The sequence below is a fragment of the Motacilla alba genome, chromosome 17, assembly GCF_015832195.1.
Source record: "Motacilla alba alba isolate MOTALB_02 chromosome 17, Motacilla_alba_V1.0_pri, whole genome shotgun sequence".
NCBI classification, from domain to species: domain Eukaryota; kingdom Metazoa; phylum Chordata; class Aves; order Passeriformes; family Motacillidae; genus Motacilla; species Motacilla alba.
In genome coordinates, this window is record NC_052032.1 from 816634 (window position 1) to 832179 (window position 15546).

The 15546-nt window shown below is 57.4% G+C and overlaps 2 protein-coding genes across 3 annotated transcripts; both read right to left on the reverse strand.

The window, feature by feature from the left end:
* Positions 1–745: 745 nt before the first annotated feature.
* LOC119709154 (ectonucleoside triphosphate diphosphohydrolase 8-like) lies at positions 746–9712 on the reverse strand. 2 transcript variants are annotated; one of them, XM_038156560.1, is made up of 10 exons: positions 9103–9712; positions 8479–8615; positions 7530–7647; positions 6930–7080; positions 5808–5967; positions 4831–5064; positions 3384–3656; positions 2671–2781; positions 1697–1834; positions 746–1206 (listed from the first exon to the last, which is right to left on the reverse strand). In XM_038156560.1, the coding sequence occupies exons 2-10, from the start codon at positions 8599–8601 to the stop codon at positions 1024–1026; spliced, it is 1491 nt and encodes a 496-aa protein (XP_038012488.1). In that variant the 5' UTR covers positions 8602–8615; positions 9103–9712; the 3' UTR covers positions 746–1023. The 2 variants fall into 2 exon arrangements, with proteins under 2 accessions (XP_038012488.1, XP_038012489.1); XM_038156561.1 differs by having other exon boundaries at positions 9145–9158.
* A 5000-nt stretch (positions 9713–14712) lies between these two features.
* On the reverse strand, positions 14713–15396 carry TMEM203 (transmembrane protein 203). Its single transcript, XM_038156349.1, has one exon. The coding sequence runs from the start codon at positions 15356–15358 to the stop codon at positions 14948–14950; it is 411 nt and encodes a 136-aa protein (XP_038012277.1). The 5' UTR covers positions 15359–15396; the 3' UTR covers positions 14713–14947.
* Positions 15397–15546: the final 150 nt, after the last annotated feature.

Consider the following 15546-nt stretch of genomic DNA (forward strand, 5'->3'; position numbering starts at 1 on the left):
AGCAGGCATTTCCCCATGTGATGCCTTTTACAATGTTTATTTGGGTGATGAGAGCTGTGAGGTGCCCAGCATTCCACAGGAACACCAAAGGTCTGCTCCTTGCTGTGGGAATGCAAACAACAGCATGAATCATCCACAGAGCAGCTAAAAATGAGCAGAACCAAAGGCAAAGGCCATGGGCAGGACCCAGCTCAGCCATGTGCAGGGCAGGACTCACAGCCTGCTGGAGCCTCATCCTGACACCCATGGGGTCCAGGCCTTCTGCTGGTGGGACAGTGCTGTCTCCAGGAAGGCACTGAGGAACATCAATCCCTTTATTCCAGGTGAAAAGGAAGAGGATGAGATGGGTGGTGAGATGTGATGATGAGATGACGTGACATGCCATAACACAATGATGAGATGATGAGATGGACTCTCTGGAGGTGCATGGACCACACTTCTGACTGTGGGTGCTCAGTTTTCTTTCTCCAAGACCATCTCCACAAAAGCCCCAGCCACAGACCCTCCACAGGGCCAGCTGGGGTCCCACAGAGCATCCTTCAGGCTGGCAGACCTGGCAGGGACTCGCCAGCTCTTGGTGGCCATGCTCAGAGCTGGCATTCCATGGAGCAACCTGTCCCCAGGTGCCTGCACCGTGCCCCCCCAGGCTGGCACTGGGGCACTGTCCTACGGCCAGGCTGGCCCTCCAAGGCCCCAGGGCCAGATGCTGGGTGGAGCCATGTCTGTAACAGGCAGAGCACTGGCAGGAGGCACACAGGCTTGGCTGAGGCTTCTGCAGGTTGATCCCATTGTGTCTCCATGGGAGTGGAGCTCCTCTGGAAACCTCAGAGGGTGCCTGTCTGCATGTTGGGGGCCAGGCCCATGAAAAAGCAGACCCAAGTTCTCTGGAGCTGTGGAGGTGACTATGCTCAGCAGCACAGACCCAGTCCTGGGCTCCAGTTATGCAGGCAGGAACATGGGGACTCCAGCACAGCCCTGCAGCCCCAGTCTGTCCCTGCTGGGCTCCCAAACACAGCCAGGATCCTACACCCACAGCTGCAGGAGTAGGGCAGCGAGCCCCAAGACGAGGGTGAGGATGATGAAGGTGATGGCTGCAGCCCACAGGGAAGACCTGTGGCCCTTCAGCCTGGCTGGAGCCTCGGCCGGGACCATGTTGGTGAGGTTCAGCATGTACCCCAGCGTCCAGCCCACGTCGGCACCTCCTGCCTGCCCCGGAGAGAGGGGACTGGGTTAGCCCTGCAGGGGAGCCGCTGCTGGCATAGGGGGCAGGCAGGGCTCTCTGCACCACTGCTCCCCAGCACCCCAGCATGGGGCTGGTTCTCCCCAGCACCCCAAAACGGGGGCTGGCTCCCTCCCAGGACCCCAGCACAGGGGCTGGCTCCCCCTCAGCAGCCCAATGTGGGAGCTAGCTCTCCCCAGTGCCCCAACATGGAGCTAGTTCTCCCCCAGGACCCCAAATGGGTCTGGCTCTCCCCAGCACCCCAACATGGAGCTAGTTCTCCCCCAGGACCCCAATATGGGTCTGGCTCTCCCCAGTGCCCCAACATGGAGCTGGTTCTCCCCCAGGACCCCAATATGGGTCTGGCTCTCCCCAGCACCCCAACATGGGCTGGTTCTCCTCCAGCACCCCAATATGGGTCTGGCTCTCCCCCAGGACCACCTCTGCTCCCCCTCATTGGCTGGGAGCACTGCCCACCTTCATCTGGAAGAAGATATTGTTCCAACTGGTCTCGTTGAACTTGTAGGCGTCAAGGAGGAGTGCGAGGATGTAGTTGGCGATGGCACAGTATTTCGGCAGTCGCTCGGGATTCTCTTTGGGGTAGCTGGAATACAGCTGGGGTGGGGAATGTTTGGGGATGAAGGGGAGTTATTGACAAGCAATTGCTGTGCAGAGACAAAGCCCTGAAATGTGCATGAGCAGCAGTGGCTCCACAGTCACTAGCATCCAGGAAGAGACTCCTAGGCCAGGCAGTGATTTTGGACCTCTCCATGCAGGGCAACTCCTTTGGGGAGGATTTACACTCCACACGGAAACAGAGGCACATATTGTAGCTTATTGTAGCTCCTCCTGCCCCAAATTCTTCATCTCAGCCTCTTCATGCAAGGGGCTCCTGCTCTCTGCCCTGTGGTGGTGCTGGCACATTTCTGGGCTTATCCACCCCCACATATTGCCCAGAGGAGCTGTAGCTGCTCCATCCCTGGAAATGCTCAAGGCCAAATTAGATAGGTTTAGAGCAACCTGGTCTAGTGGAAGGTGTCCCTGCCCGTGTCAGGGATGTGGAACAAGATGAGCCTTCCCAACCAAACCAGTCCGGAATTCTATGATTCTAAGATTTGACTTGTCTCCAGCATGGTACCAGCAGCTGGCTCTGCTCTCACCATCCTCCCTGGCATCCTCATCCCCATCTCCATCCCCATCCCCACCTTCAACCCCAGCTGCTTGCTGCCCTTGCCTGCCCTAGCTGCCCTTTTCCCAAGGGTGAATGAGCAAGAGGTGGATGCAGGACAGACCCAGCTCCACACAAAGCTCAGGGGTGGCTCTGCTGTGTAGGACACAGCTCAGAACCAGAGAGCCTTGCCCTGGAGGGGGCTCCACTCCCTCCCCTCACCTCACCCCAGGACCCCTTTGCTTCTGAATGTTCCACTCTGCCTCCACCCTGAGGAACATACATCCTCCCAGCTCCTTGCGCAGAGGCCCTCGATGGCCTCTCTGACAGTGGCCAGCGGCTGCCCCTCCGTCAGGTTCAGGAACTTGAGGTTATAGTAGAATGCAGAGAAGGCCTGCAAGGTGAGAGGCAGAAACAGAGACAGAAACCCCAGTGAGCTGCAGTGGGGCACCCCTGGCAGCTGCCCGAAGCAGGAGGTGGGGTTTTCCTTCACGGGGTTTGTCCCACCCCAGGATGTCCCAGGGCATTGCTGTCCCTGTCCCAGCAGGTGATGGGCTGGGGTTGGTGCCTGCTGGTGAGAGTAGCACAGCCAGCACAGCCAGAGCCTTGCTGAAGCTGCTGTCTCAACTCCTATTGACAAGCCCTGTTTTATAAACAAATCCATGGGAGTGTCCAAGGCCAGGTTGGACAGGGCTTGGAGCACCCTGGGATAGTGGGAGCTGTCCCTGTCCATGGCAGGGGGTGGCTCAAGACGAGCTCTAAGATCCCTTCCAACCCAAACCAGTCCGGGATTCGATGATTCTCAGCGTGGCCCCGTTTGGAGGTTTGGCTGGAAAACCATCCAGCAGCAATCCCCAGTGTGCCCTCAGGCAGTGGTGCTTGGGGAGCCTCTTGCCCCTGTTCCCTGCAGGGAGGTGACAGTGCCATGGGAGAGTGGGGACAGCCCAGCACCAGGGGACGCCTTTCCGAGGAGGTGGGAAGACGGGTTTGCCTTACAATGAACTGCCCACGGAGCGGGGGCTGGTAGATGCCATCAAAGGCACAGTCCTGGCTCTGGCCACACGCCGAGAAGTTGAAGAGCCTCCTGAGGGCTGCCAAGCAGCTGCTGGCGTTGCCCCTGCCCTCCAGGGTGACGGTGCTGTCGCCCAGGGGCAGGCGCAGGTCGCGGCCGTCCGTGCAGGGGCTGGTGCGGAAGGAAGACAGCAACATGGTCTCCTTGTAGCCCTTTGGGTAGCAGGGGTGGTAGACTCGTGTGCTGGGGGACGACTCCTGAGGACAGCAAAATGCAGCTGCAGCTCCTCTGGAGCCTCCTGGCTGCATGTGGACACATCCAGCATCTCCCCAAAGCCCAGGCACCGGCACTCCCAATTCCTCTGCAGGGAAAGACCCTCCTGTCCTTCAGTCCTGGTCTTGCTGGCTGTCCCAGCATGAGCCAAGCACTGCTTCTCACTCTGCTTTATCTCATTCCCTCTCCCACAGCAGCAGACCAGTTTCAAGGACCCAACATGTCTCTGCCCTGGCCAGAAGGATCATTTTTGGGGACATGTAAAGCCCTCTCTAGGTTTAGAGAGGCTAAAACTAAAAACAGCTAAAACCTCTAAAGCCAGCTCTAGCTCTGGTTCTACCTCCAACTCTATCCAGGGTCACCACATGGGATCCTGGCCAAACAGCAAGGGCAAACTCTTCTGGCTCACCAAGGCTGCTCTGCTGGTGAGGTACAGCTCCATAAAGATACTCTTCACCTCTGACTTTCCAAAAAATGGCCTGAGAAAGATCTTCAGCTCACATTTCTCAGGTTGTGAAGCCACAGAGTAGCTGAGGTTCAGGGGAGCTGTAGGTTCCCTGTGATCACCCTCTTGTTAAGGCATGACCAACTAGAGCAGGCTGCTCAGAGCCTTGACCCATCAAGTTCTGAGGATCTCCAGAGACAATGACTCTACAGCATTTTTGGGTCTTATTCCAATATCTGATCATTCATATTGGGGAAAACTTTTCCCCTTTGTCTGGCTGGAAACTCAGATGTTCCAGCTTGTGACCCTTGCGTCTTGCCCTGGCACTTTGCACCTCTGACAAGAGCCGGGTCCTGCACTTCTGCACACCCCATGTGAAGCCAGAAGATCCCAAACTACCCCTTGTGACACTTTCCCCATCCCTGTTAGTGTCCAAGGCCAGGTTGGATGGGACTTGGAGCAGCCTGGGATAGTGGAAGGTGTCCCTGCCCATGGCAGGGGGCAGAACAAGATGATCCTTCCAACCCAAACCAGTCTGGGAATCCATTATACCTGTGCTCCTCTCCACATTTGCCCTGCCATGCTCTAAGGAGTCTGTCCTTGCTCTAAGTCCTTGCTGATGCCTCTCCAGAAGAGCCCTGCCTGTCCTTACTTTATGCATTAGCAGGTGTGTGGTTGGCATCATGACACTACAGGCCTCGGCAGCCTCTCACCACAATTAATTCCTTCGCCAGCCGCTTCAGCATCTCGTCCTGCCCGTAGCAGAGGTAGCTGTGGGCGTAGATGTTGTAGCTGTACCCGTACAGGGTGAACTCAGAGCCTTCATTCTGGCTCAGTACTGGACCTTCGGGCATAAAGGCGATTTGAGTGGATGCTCCTCCAAGATCCAGTGCCCCAAAAATGTTGGCTGCCTCCGGACGAAGCCACGTGTGTGCTTTGGGAGAGTACTGCCAACGAGAGCCAGGGGAGGAAGAGAAGTAGCACAGAATGCCCTGAGCAGAATTCTCATCCCATTGAAGACAACAGGATTTTGTTATTAAATTCAATGGGCCTCTGCATGTGAGCCCTCCCTCCCTCCCTGCCCAGGCAGCTGGGATATTGATCAGAGCATGGCACAGACGGAACTCTCAGGTGGTCAGTGGGTGCTGACACTCTCAGGTGGTCGGTAGCTGCTGACCTCACCTGTGGGCTCACCAGGCTCTGAGTCACCACCCCCAGGCCAGAGTGCTGGTGGCAACTGGCTCGGGGACTTGCCCTTGCCAGGGAGGCTGCAGGAGGAAGGATTTCTCTCCAAGAATCCTCCAACAGCCCCCACAGGAGCCCAACACTGAGCTGTGGCAAGGCTGGGACAGAGCTCCGGTCTGAGGCGCCTTCAGCTGGAGTCTCCCAGCACTGCAGGGAGATGGAGCTTCCCAGGCAGGGACACAGAGCCCAGCTGTGCTGCACCGACCTCCCAGTCCCTGAGACACCCTCTGTCCACTTGGTGTGGAGATTGCCCTCAGCTCTCAGCAGACATCCTCATTCCTGAGTCCTCCCTCCTCACTCCTGTGGGCAAAACCAGAGGATGTGTCTCCTTCCCTTGGATCACTTGCAGAAGCTGCTAACCCTGACCTCTCCTGCACTGAGAAAGCTTGAGGAAAATAAGAAAAGCTGTATTAGCAAAGGAGTGGGTGTTCCACCCTTCTCCCACCTTGGTGAAGGAGTCCAGCAGGTAGTTGATGGTGATCCAGCCATAGGCCCCCTCTTCCTCTCCTGTAAGGATCCGAGCCCCTTTGAAAGCCACAGGGTACTCCTGCATGGTTTTAGCAACCTCAGCCAGGACTTGCTCTGTTGCTGAGCTGTTCTGTTCCCTAGGAAGGATGCAAAGGACAGGACACATACCCAACTACAACAGAGGAAACACAAAGAAAGTCTGGTTCTCTCTCAGTTCCACATACTCCCAGTTTTTGCAACAAGCAGTCTGTCTGAAAGGGTTTCCTGCCACATGGCTTGTCTGAGCTGCTCATCCGAGGTGAATCCCCGCTGCCTCGGCTTGGATTGCCAATCTAGGAGCAACAGCAACCCCTCCCCTGCAGGGCAGCTTGATACCAGTCACCTAGAACCTTCCCAGGCCACCCTTCCCTGCCTGAGTGCTGGAGGCTGGAGGGGGTTGTGCTGCAAGACCCAGGTTTGAACATCACCCCCTGGCTGTGCCCAAGACAGGTCTGGTTGCTGATCTCTGGGGTTTTTCAGGAAGGTTTCAGACTGGGTTCAGCCCTCTCAGGGGGGAAGATGTCTCAGGGCTGTTCTTGCTCTCTCAAGTGAGCAACCTTCAGGCTATGACCCAGCTCCTTCCCAGGTCTGATTGCCAGGGCACAGAAATAATCTGCAGCTATAAAACCAAGAGCCATGAAATGAAGGATGCCATTTGAAGAAAGCTGATATAGGCTGGTGAAAGGTGAGGACAGGACCTGCAGCACTTTGTTGCCTCCTACCTCTGCCCCACCAGCACTCATCCACCTGGGCAGGTGGCACATCTGCTGGCATCCCAACCCCCTTGTTATTAAGGAATAATGAAAAGCAAACAAAGCTGTGAAAAACACCTCTCGCTTAGAACTGGGACATTCTGGGATGTCCCAACAGACATTACTCAGGACAGTCCAGCCCTCCCTGTGTCCCCAGCAAGCTGCCTTTTCCCCCTTTCCCCCCTCTCCTCCCTGCCCATTCGCTCATGGCAGTGTGGGAGCTGGGGTCCTGGCCCTGTGCAGGAACTGTCCTGGCAGTGGCTGTTTGCAGCTCTGTCACTGCTGCCACCCCCTGCCCCCATCAGTACCTCAGTAGCCTCATGCCAGCTGTTGCTCCAAGATAAGCTGGGACATCCCTCTGCTTCTCAGCAGGAATAACCTGCAGGGCTTTATCCAAGCACTCCCTTAGGGAATTGCCAGCTTCAGGAGGATTGTTGGCATAGCTTGATATGCCTTGCCCTGAAAAAGAATCAGGATGGGACAGGCTGATGGGAATGGCTTGGGTCAGAGTTGTGGGAACAAGAGGGCACAAGGCAATGAGGGCTGTCGCCTGTTAGCAATAAAGGTACTTTTCCAGGGTCCCCTGTTCCCCTGAGACCTTACGGACTCAAACGTCCATTCCTCTCCCGTGTCTCCCTTGCTTTCAGCAGTGTCACTCTAGGTGACACCTTCTCCAGCCAGGACAGCAGCTGGGAGCACCCCAAGGTGGAGGAACAAAAACTGATTCACCATCGACACGTTCCAGTCCCCCCAGTGCATGGGCACCACATGGTGCTGAGGACCCCCGGCCACAGCCACAGCTCTCCTGTGCCCGCAGTGCCAGCCCGAGAGACAGGGCTGTCCGGCCAGGTCACCCCAGCCACCACTGGAACAGGGCAGGACAGAGCCCATGGCAGGGGAATACTGACCCTGGACATCACAGGACAAGGTCTGGCTGACCACTCCAGTGTCGTTCTCCTTGTTGGAATCCCACTCGTACACAAACAGAGAGGTGTGGGATGAGCCTGCATCAAACACCATCCCATACTGCAAGGGAAATCAACACGGAATCAAGGTGGACGAGCAGCCGCCTGGCCCCGGCCCCATTGTGGCCCTGCCAGGGCAGTGGGGCCAGAAGATTCCCCCAAACCTATGTCTGAGGCACAAAACCCATCAGCTGTGCCATGGCAGAGCAGAGCCATGGCCTCAGCCCCCCCATGGTGACTAAGGGACTGTCATCCCTCTCCTGAGGTCGGTGCTGCAATGCCAACTCACACAAACATTTCCTGTTGTTTCCTCATGCTGTTTTATTTTCTTTCATGGTCACATACCTTTTGTGTCTACACTGGCCCCACCTTGGGGCCAGCAACTCTCCCATCTCTCGTGCTCCCGGCTACCCCATGGCAGCACCCAGCCTGGGCAGGGTTGGCAGGGCCTCTCCAGGAGCACTCAGCCACCTGCCTCTGCCCCATAAAGCCTTCCCCCTCAGCCAAAGCCCTGCCAGCCCTCCCCAGCAGGGTGGGATGTCATGCCCAGGGCACAACAGGGCGAGGCAGGATGTTTGTGCCATGGGGTGAGGGTAGGGATGGACTGGGGGGAGCTGGCAGGAACAAAGGGCACGCCGAGTGCTCTGAGCATCTGCCCCAAGGTAATCTCCAAACCTGGCACAGTACAGTGGGGATGAGTTCCAGAGGAGCCTCCCCCCTGACTTTCTTCTGCCTGCACCTCAAAGTGGGGACAAAACACCTACCCTACTACTGCTAGGCAGGCCCTGATCCCGCTGCTCCTCCCAGCCCCATGGACCAGCTGCTGGCTCGGAGCACCTGCCCAAGGGGACTGGGCTCACCACAGGTGCTCAGGGACCTTCTCTGGGCTCACCTTGACCGTGGGCGGCAGCATCACATCTTCAACCCTCACCAGGCTGAGAAGCAGGGCGATGATGGAGAGTGCCACCAGTGCCCCGATGATGGCACCGGTGAAGGACTTCTTCCTGGCAAGCATTGGGGGGAAGGCTCCTGAAAACCCAAACACAGGAAAAGTGTGGCTGGACACCTGGGAACGACGGTGTCAGCGAGAGCTGCAAGGAGACCCGCTCTGAAAGCTGACCCTGTCTCAAGCCGTGCCACTCAGAAACCCTGGTGAATAATCAGATCTTTTCCTGGGAAAAGCACTATTAGGATAAAATACAGGGAGCTGGAGGAAAGAGGGGGTGGTTGCCCTGCAGCCTGGCAGAGATGGGATCACAACAATCTCCCAGCTCCCACACCTGGGCCTGGGAGGGGTGAGAGGAACCCTGCACGGAACAGAAGAGAGCTTGGGGAGCTGCAGAGCCCTCACTGAGGCACTGCAGCAGGGCAAGGAGGGTGTGTTTCACGGGCTGGGAAGGGCAGCTCACCTGCCCACCCTCCCGGAGCCCTGCCCCAGCTCACCAGGCTGTGCCCCAGGGGGTCCCTTGGGGTCCCTCTGTGCTCCTCCAGTGCAGCAAACCCAGCTTGGACTTACCTCTTATGTCCTCTGCAAGTGGATACTTCTGGAAAATCTTACCCCCATTATTTTCTCTGAGGGCTCATCAGCCATAGGTGAAACTCTTGGGTATCTGTTCTCCTGTTTGTCTTGCAGGTATATATATTCACGGCCCAGTTTGGCATTGCCCTCATCTTCAGCCAGTTAGTTCCTCCTCCTCCTCATTTGAATAGAGGACAAATCACTCTATTTAACCCTTGTCCCTCTGCTACTCTGGGCTGTCACACCCCTGTTTCTGTTTTCTCTTTGCTCTCCCCAGCCTTAACATTCCCATTACAAGCTCTCTACAAGGTCTGTAAGAGGTGAGAGTGATAATTGCAGTATCCACTGCCCTGCAAGCTAACAGAGTGGCAGGTTACTGGTAGGTTTTACCACAGTGAGGTGGAAGCTCACATCAGAGGGGAGGATTGCCCTGCCAGGGGTCTCAGCAGCGCTGGCTGGGCTTTGCCTTGGGAGAGGCCAAGGCACCCTCATGGCCCACCTAGGACTGTCACTGGTCACCCCTTCCCTGGGTTTGACCCAGCCTTGTGCTGCTCCTGGGGTCCCTGCAGACCCCGAGGAGAGGTGAGGGACTTGAGAGGACTCAGGACTTCCCTGGGAGCGGAAGGGCTGGGGAACTGGGATCTGCTCTCCCTGGGCCTACGGCCGAGCTGCTTCCTGCTGCTGCAGCTCCCTGATAAGAGCCGGCTGGGCTATCGCAGGATCTGCACGGCCAGAGCCAGCTCCAGCTGCCTCAGCTGAGCCCAGGCAGGCAATGCCGGCAGGGAAATGCTGTGCTGGGGAGCTCTCCTTGCCCTGGCCCTGCCCAGCAGCTTGGCCGGGTTGCAGAGGTGCTGCTGTGTGCCCTGGCAGTGTCACCATGCCCTGACAGCAGGGGCTCCTCACACCTCCGGGCTGCTCCCTCTTCCTGCTGTCCCTAATCTGGGATCTTCCACCTGTGGGCAAGAAGCAGATTCACGCTCTGAGTCGAGATTTTATTTCACATCTATGCAGAGATGGGTGCTGGGTGGTGAATCGAAGCTGACACACCCTCAGCATGCCAAGTGCCCATTTTTACAAATTCGAAGCAACAGAAATGAGCATTTCCCTACAGCTAACTGTAGGAATATAAAAAGGTAAAAGACTTTAGAAAGTGCAAAAAGGCCTCAGAAAATAGACACAAAGCTTGCCTCTTGCTTTTTGCTTGTATGATATGGACAGATAATAAATCCTAAGTCTGCAACCAGTCAGAGTCCCATCATGTTTGTGAGACGCGGACCGATCCAGCAGACTAACCACAACTAGTGCAGCCATTGGTTTTGCAGTCTCTGCCTCGTTTAAAGAGCCCCTGCACACTTCTTTTACTGCTCATACTCTGTGGGGAAGGGGCTTATGTGAGTAAGGGGAGATCACAGCCTGTGGGCAGGGATTTCACTATGCTATGGGCACTGGAACCACACTAAGTTGTTCCTTGGCTTTGTAATTTGATTTATAATGTCCTCCTGCTCTTCACTTGTCGGGTCATGGCTCTCACGTACTGCAGGATTGGTTATTCTCAAGTCTTTCATAAGTTCTTTTGTTTGTCCTGTACTGCAGTGAATTTTTAACCTTCTCATGGTACTTCATTTCAACAAATCCCCTCTGACATTTAGGGAAATGTCCATAGTGCATTTCCTGTAAGTCTCACCCTATTTTTGGAAAAACATAGTTGACTCTTACCTGAAAGAACAAAATAAACACAAACTCTTTCATTTTGTGATATGATGGCCTGACAGTACAGTGTCTGTGGGCTCGTGGCACTTCAACATTCCCATGGCAGTGTCCTTTGGGGTAGCTCCTAAAGTCCAGAGGGTGCCACCACTCCTTCATTCCCACCTCCACACAACACACAACCTTTGGATTCACCTGAATTAAGTGGGAGGGGTGGATGAGTGTCCATGCTCTGGAAATCCCCTGCTGACTGCACAGGGCTGTTCTGAGCACAGGGGTCTCATCCCTGCTTGGGATAGAGAGGCACCAACCAGCCCTGGTCCCTTAGGGACATGTGGCACTGCCAGTGGCTGTGTGCACCCAGAGCTGACCAAAACCTCCAGCTCCAAACCCAAACACAGGATAAGCAACTTTTCACTTCACTTTTTCTGTCCCGTTTTGTACTTAAAAAACAGTCCCAGAGGTTTTGTTGAGGGGCTGTTCCCCCTTGCCCATGCTGGCCCCATGTGCAGCTCTGCAGCTCTGCGAGGTGATGCTGCCCTGGCTGGGCTCTGGCTGTGAACCACAGGATCACTGGGATCTGTGTGGAAGGACACAGTTCCAGCTGCCTTATCTCAGCTGAGGCAAACGGGGCAATGCTGGGAAGGAAATGCTGTGCAGAGGAGCCCTCATTGCTCCTGACTCTCTCCAGCAAGGCCTCAGCAACACCTGGCTCTGTGCTACACCCAGCCCTCAATTTTCTTCAGACAGTCCCACTCAAAGGGGTGTCTCTGCTAAATTCAGGGTCTCGGGGGTCTATGGTGTCCGAGCATCCCAGGACTTGGAAGGGCCATGGGGTGCCTGGCCCCCAGGAGCAGCTGCTCTCACGTGGCTCCCCTCAGGTCCTTGGGCACATCAGCCCCAGCCCTGTTTGGCTTCAGGGCTGTGCTCTGCTGAGAGTGAAATGTGCTATTTGCTCCTGGTTGAGAAAGGGACAGAGTGTCTCCTTCTGACTTCTGATAGACAAATCTGCTGTGGGGAAGCATGACTAGAGTACACACACACCCCTATTTGATCTGCTTTTGACATGTATTTATTTGCCTGTGGCCCTTGCAATGGCTCTGGCACCCAGCAGGGAGTTGCCAGGCTGGTGTGGGGACTCGGTGGGGCTCTAGCCCAGTCACCACTGCCAGGCTGACGAGTGTTTGTGAAATGACATCACCTCCTCTGCCAACACCTTCCTGGTGCCTTCTGAAAGGAAAGCACCCTGAGTCAGGGTTAAAAAGGGGAGTCTCATTTCCCAGAACTCAGTTTCTGCTCCAGGAGGTCACCCCCGTGCTGGGATGGGAGGTGCAGGCAGTGGCTCTCAGCATGTCCCATGTCCCCAGAGGAGCTGCTCCACTTGCTCTTGCTCCATGCTCCTCTGCCAGGCCGTCCCTGGGTCTTGCTGTGACTTGTCCCAGCAGAGACCAGCTCCAGCCCTCCCTTCCACTGATTCCAGCAGGACTGGAGGAGTTTGGGCCATTTGAAGCTTCCCTGCCCTCAGGTGCTGCCCATGGCAAGCTGCAAGGAGGGGTGGAGGTCCCTTGACCCACCCATTCCCAGATGTCTTTTGGGAGCTCTCTTGTCCCTCTGGAGGCCCTGGCCATGCTGGAGCCCGGTCCTCCTGGTGCATGGAGCCCATCTGGGCTGTGCCAGGCAGTGCTCTGTGCATGGACACGGCGGCGCTGGCTGCTGTCCTGCAGTGTACCTCCCCAGTTTCAGCCGGCTCTCCGGGGCTGCTCCCATCCCTGCAGGAGCACACGCACACACGGAGAAAGGTGGCAACTGGGGCTGGTACTGCCCCCGTGCCAAAGGAATGCTGCTTTGGCACCTGGGCTGGGCGGGGCAGAGGCTCCTTCCCCACCAGCCCAGGGTACAGAGGGGCTCAGGGCTGGGATCTGCAGCAGCAGCCCTGGGAAGCTGCACCTCTCTCCCAGGGCATCCACACAGCCAGACCAGCAGGGCGCTCCCCTGCTGCTGGGTTTGGGAAAGGACCCACCAGCCACAGCAACAAAAAATGAACCCAGAGGCAACATTTTCATCTTTGCCAGGGTGTACTGCAGCATGGGGAAGAGCTCTGGCTGGGACTTGAGGAGGCCCAGGCCAGACACCTCGATGCTCGCACTGGGCAGGGAATGGGTGTCAGGGTCCCCTCAAGCTGTGTCAGAGCGGGGAGGCTCCAGCAGGATTTCTCCATGGGGGGTGCTCCCAGAAAGAATTCGGTGTGGCCACAGGCTGGTGTGCCAGCACTGCACACTGCTGAGTGCCAGGGCAAATGCCACAACAATCTTTGTTCCAGGACTTGGTGGCCCTGGGCACAGCAGGTGACTCCTCTGCACCCAGCACGAGTCCTGGGAAGGGACACGGGGTGGTCCTGGCTGCCAGACCACTCCCCCACCCCAGCACCCCCACCAGGGCAGCACAGCCAGCACCACTGTTCAATGTTGTGTCACCCTTGTGTCCCCACACACCCCGGGGAAGCTGCCTTACCTTGGAGGAGCAGAGCTGGGACACGCTGACCACTGGCTTGTCCCCAAGGCAGCAGCAAAACACTGGCAAAGCCACTTGCAGGTGAGGCGGGTGGCACACGGGGATGTGGCCCACGGGGAGATGTCCCCCTGTCTCGGACGGCACCCCAGTGACAGGGCTGGTGCTGCTTTGGGACTCAGGGTGCAGGCAGCCCCAGCAGGGCTGGGCAGCAGCAAGGGGCTCCGTGCTGTGCAGCGAGGCTGAGGGATGTGATCATCTGTTTGATCTTCCTTGGGGCTTATGAGCCCCTTCCTGAGTTTATTAATTAGTGGGTGGTTGACAGCTGTGGGAGTGTCCAAAGGCACCATCGGTCCCCGGGGCCACTCTGTGAGTGTCTCCACCTGACTCAGAGGCTTTGCTGCCTGTCCTGCTCCTCTCCTGTCCCTCACCTGCTGCGGCTCCAGTTCCCCAGCGCTGCAGCAGCCACTGACCCCACACAGCTCCCACCCCACAGCCCCCTCCCAGCCCCACACCAGTGACCCTGTGGCTGCTTCTGACACCCCTCCTGGGACAGCAGGTGACAGAACACCCCTGGCCTGTGCACTCGGGTGACTGGGGCGTGTGGCACAACCACAGCAAGAGGGGGATGAGCTCACACTGCTGTGAGCCAAGGGTGACGAGCAGCAGGCGGCTGCCACCTCCCAGGTGACGTGTGTCCTGGGCTCAGGAGAGCCAGAGAGAGGCTCCAAGGGGAATAACCTGAGCACCTGGGGCAGGTGACAGCAAGCCCTGGGAGACAGGAGCTGAAGAGCACCTGTGAGGCAGGTCCAGTGCCACCTCAGGGTGTGCAAGAATCACAGAGCCTCCTGAGCTGGAGGGACCCACAGGGATCATCCAGGGCAGCTCCTGGCTCTGCACAGACACCCCAACAATGCCACCTTGGGCATCCCCGTGACACTGGCACTCCACACACTGGTCTGCACTGCCACAGGGAATACTGAATTCCTCCTGTTCTCTGGGGGTCTGGAGGCAGTGCTGCAGCCTAAGCCTGGGGCTCAGTGCGACCTCCCCCTGCAGAACCAGCACCAGCCGTGCACGCTCCTGCCTCCCCACACCCTCCTTTCCATGTTTAGGAAATGGAGTGAAACACAAAGAAAAATCATATTCCTGTTCAAAAATACACACACCAGTGATCTCAACATGATCTCACAAAAGCCTGTCAGAGCACTGAAGGTATGAAGTGCTCAGGGAAGTGAGGGGACAGATGGAAATCCATGAGCCAGCTGCTGGGCAGGGCAAGGCAGGAGTCTGAGGTGAGTACCAGGAGATCTAAAGCAACCAGCCACCCTCCAGGCAGCAGTTTGAGGCACAACAGCTTTCTAGGCAAAAAGAATTTATAAATAAAACCAATCCTTCAACGCATTTTTATTCTAAAATAAAATAACTGTCACGCCCAGCCGTGCTCGCAGGACAGGACAAGGCAGGAGCTGAGGGGGTACAAACAGGGATGTGCAGCTTTTGGAGAAACGTGATGCTCTGCAACACAGCTGCGAGCAGGGCACTGCCCTGTCCCGGCCTGTCACCTGCCCCTCCGCACAGGGACAGCGACGGGAGCGGCCCCGGGCACGTCCCCCCGGCCCGGGACTCAGTTCACGCGGCAGGCCCGGATCATGAGCAGCTGCAGCAGGATGAAGACGGGCGACATGATGAGCCCGTACCAGAGCTCCCGCGTGTGCTCCACCAGCTTCTGGCACAGCAGCATCTCGAACACGAACTTGAGGCTGAGGATGGTGAGGATCCAGAAGAGCCGCAGCACCGCCAGGCGCTTCTCGCCGTCCTGGAACAGCCGCACGGACACTATGGTGGTGAAGTAGGTGCTGAGCCCGTCGGCGGCGAAGAAGGGCACGAACACGATCCACCAGGAGAGCGTGGCGGCCGCGCCGTCCACCTTGAGCACGAGCAGCACGGAGAAGGCGAGCAGGGCCAGCCCGTGCAGGAAGATCTCGAAGGTGGCGAAGCCGAGCCACTGCACGAGCTCGCGCAGGGAGAACAGCATCGTCCGGCGCTACGGTTACCGCACCGCCACCGGCCAACCGGCACCGGCACCGGCTCCGGCCCTTGACCCGGCAACGGCACCGGCACCGGCACCGGCCCTTGACCCGGCAACGACACCGGCACAGGCCCTTGACCCGGCGCCGGCCCGGCAGCGGCACCAGGCACCAGGCCCGGCCCTGACACCAGCCC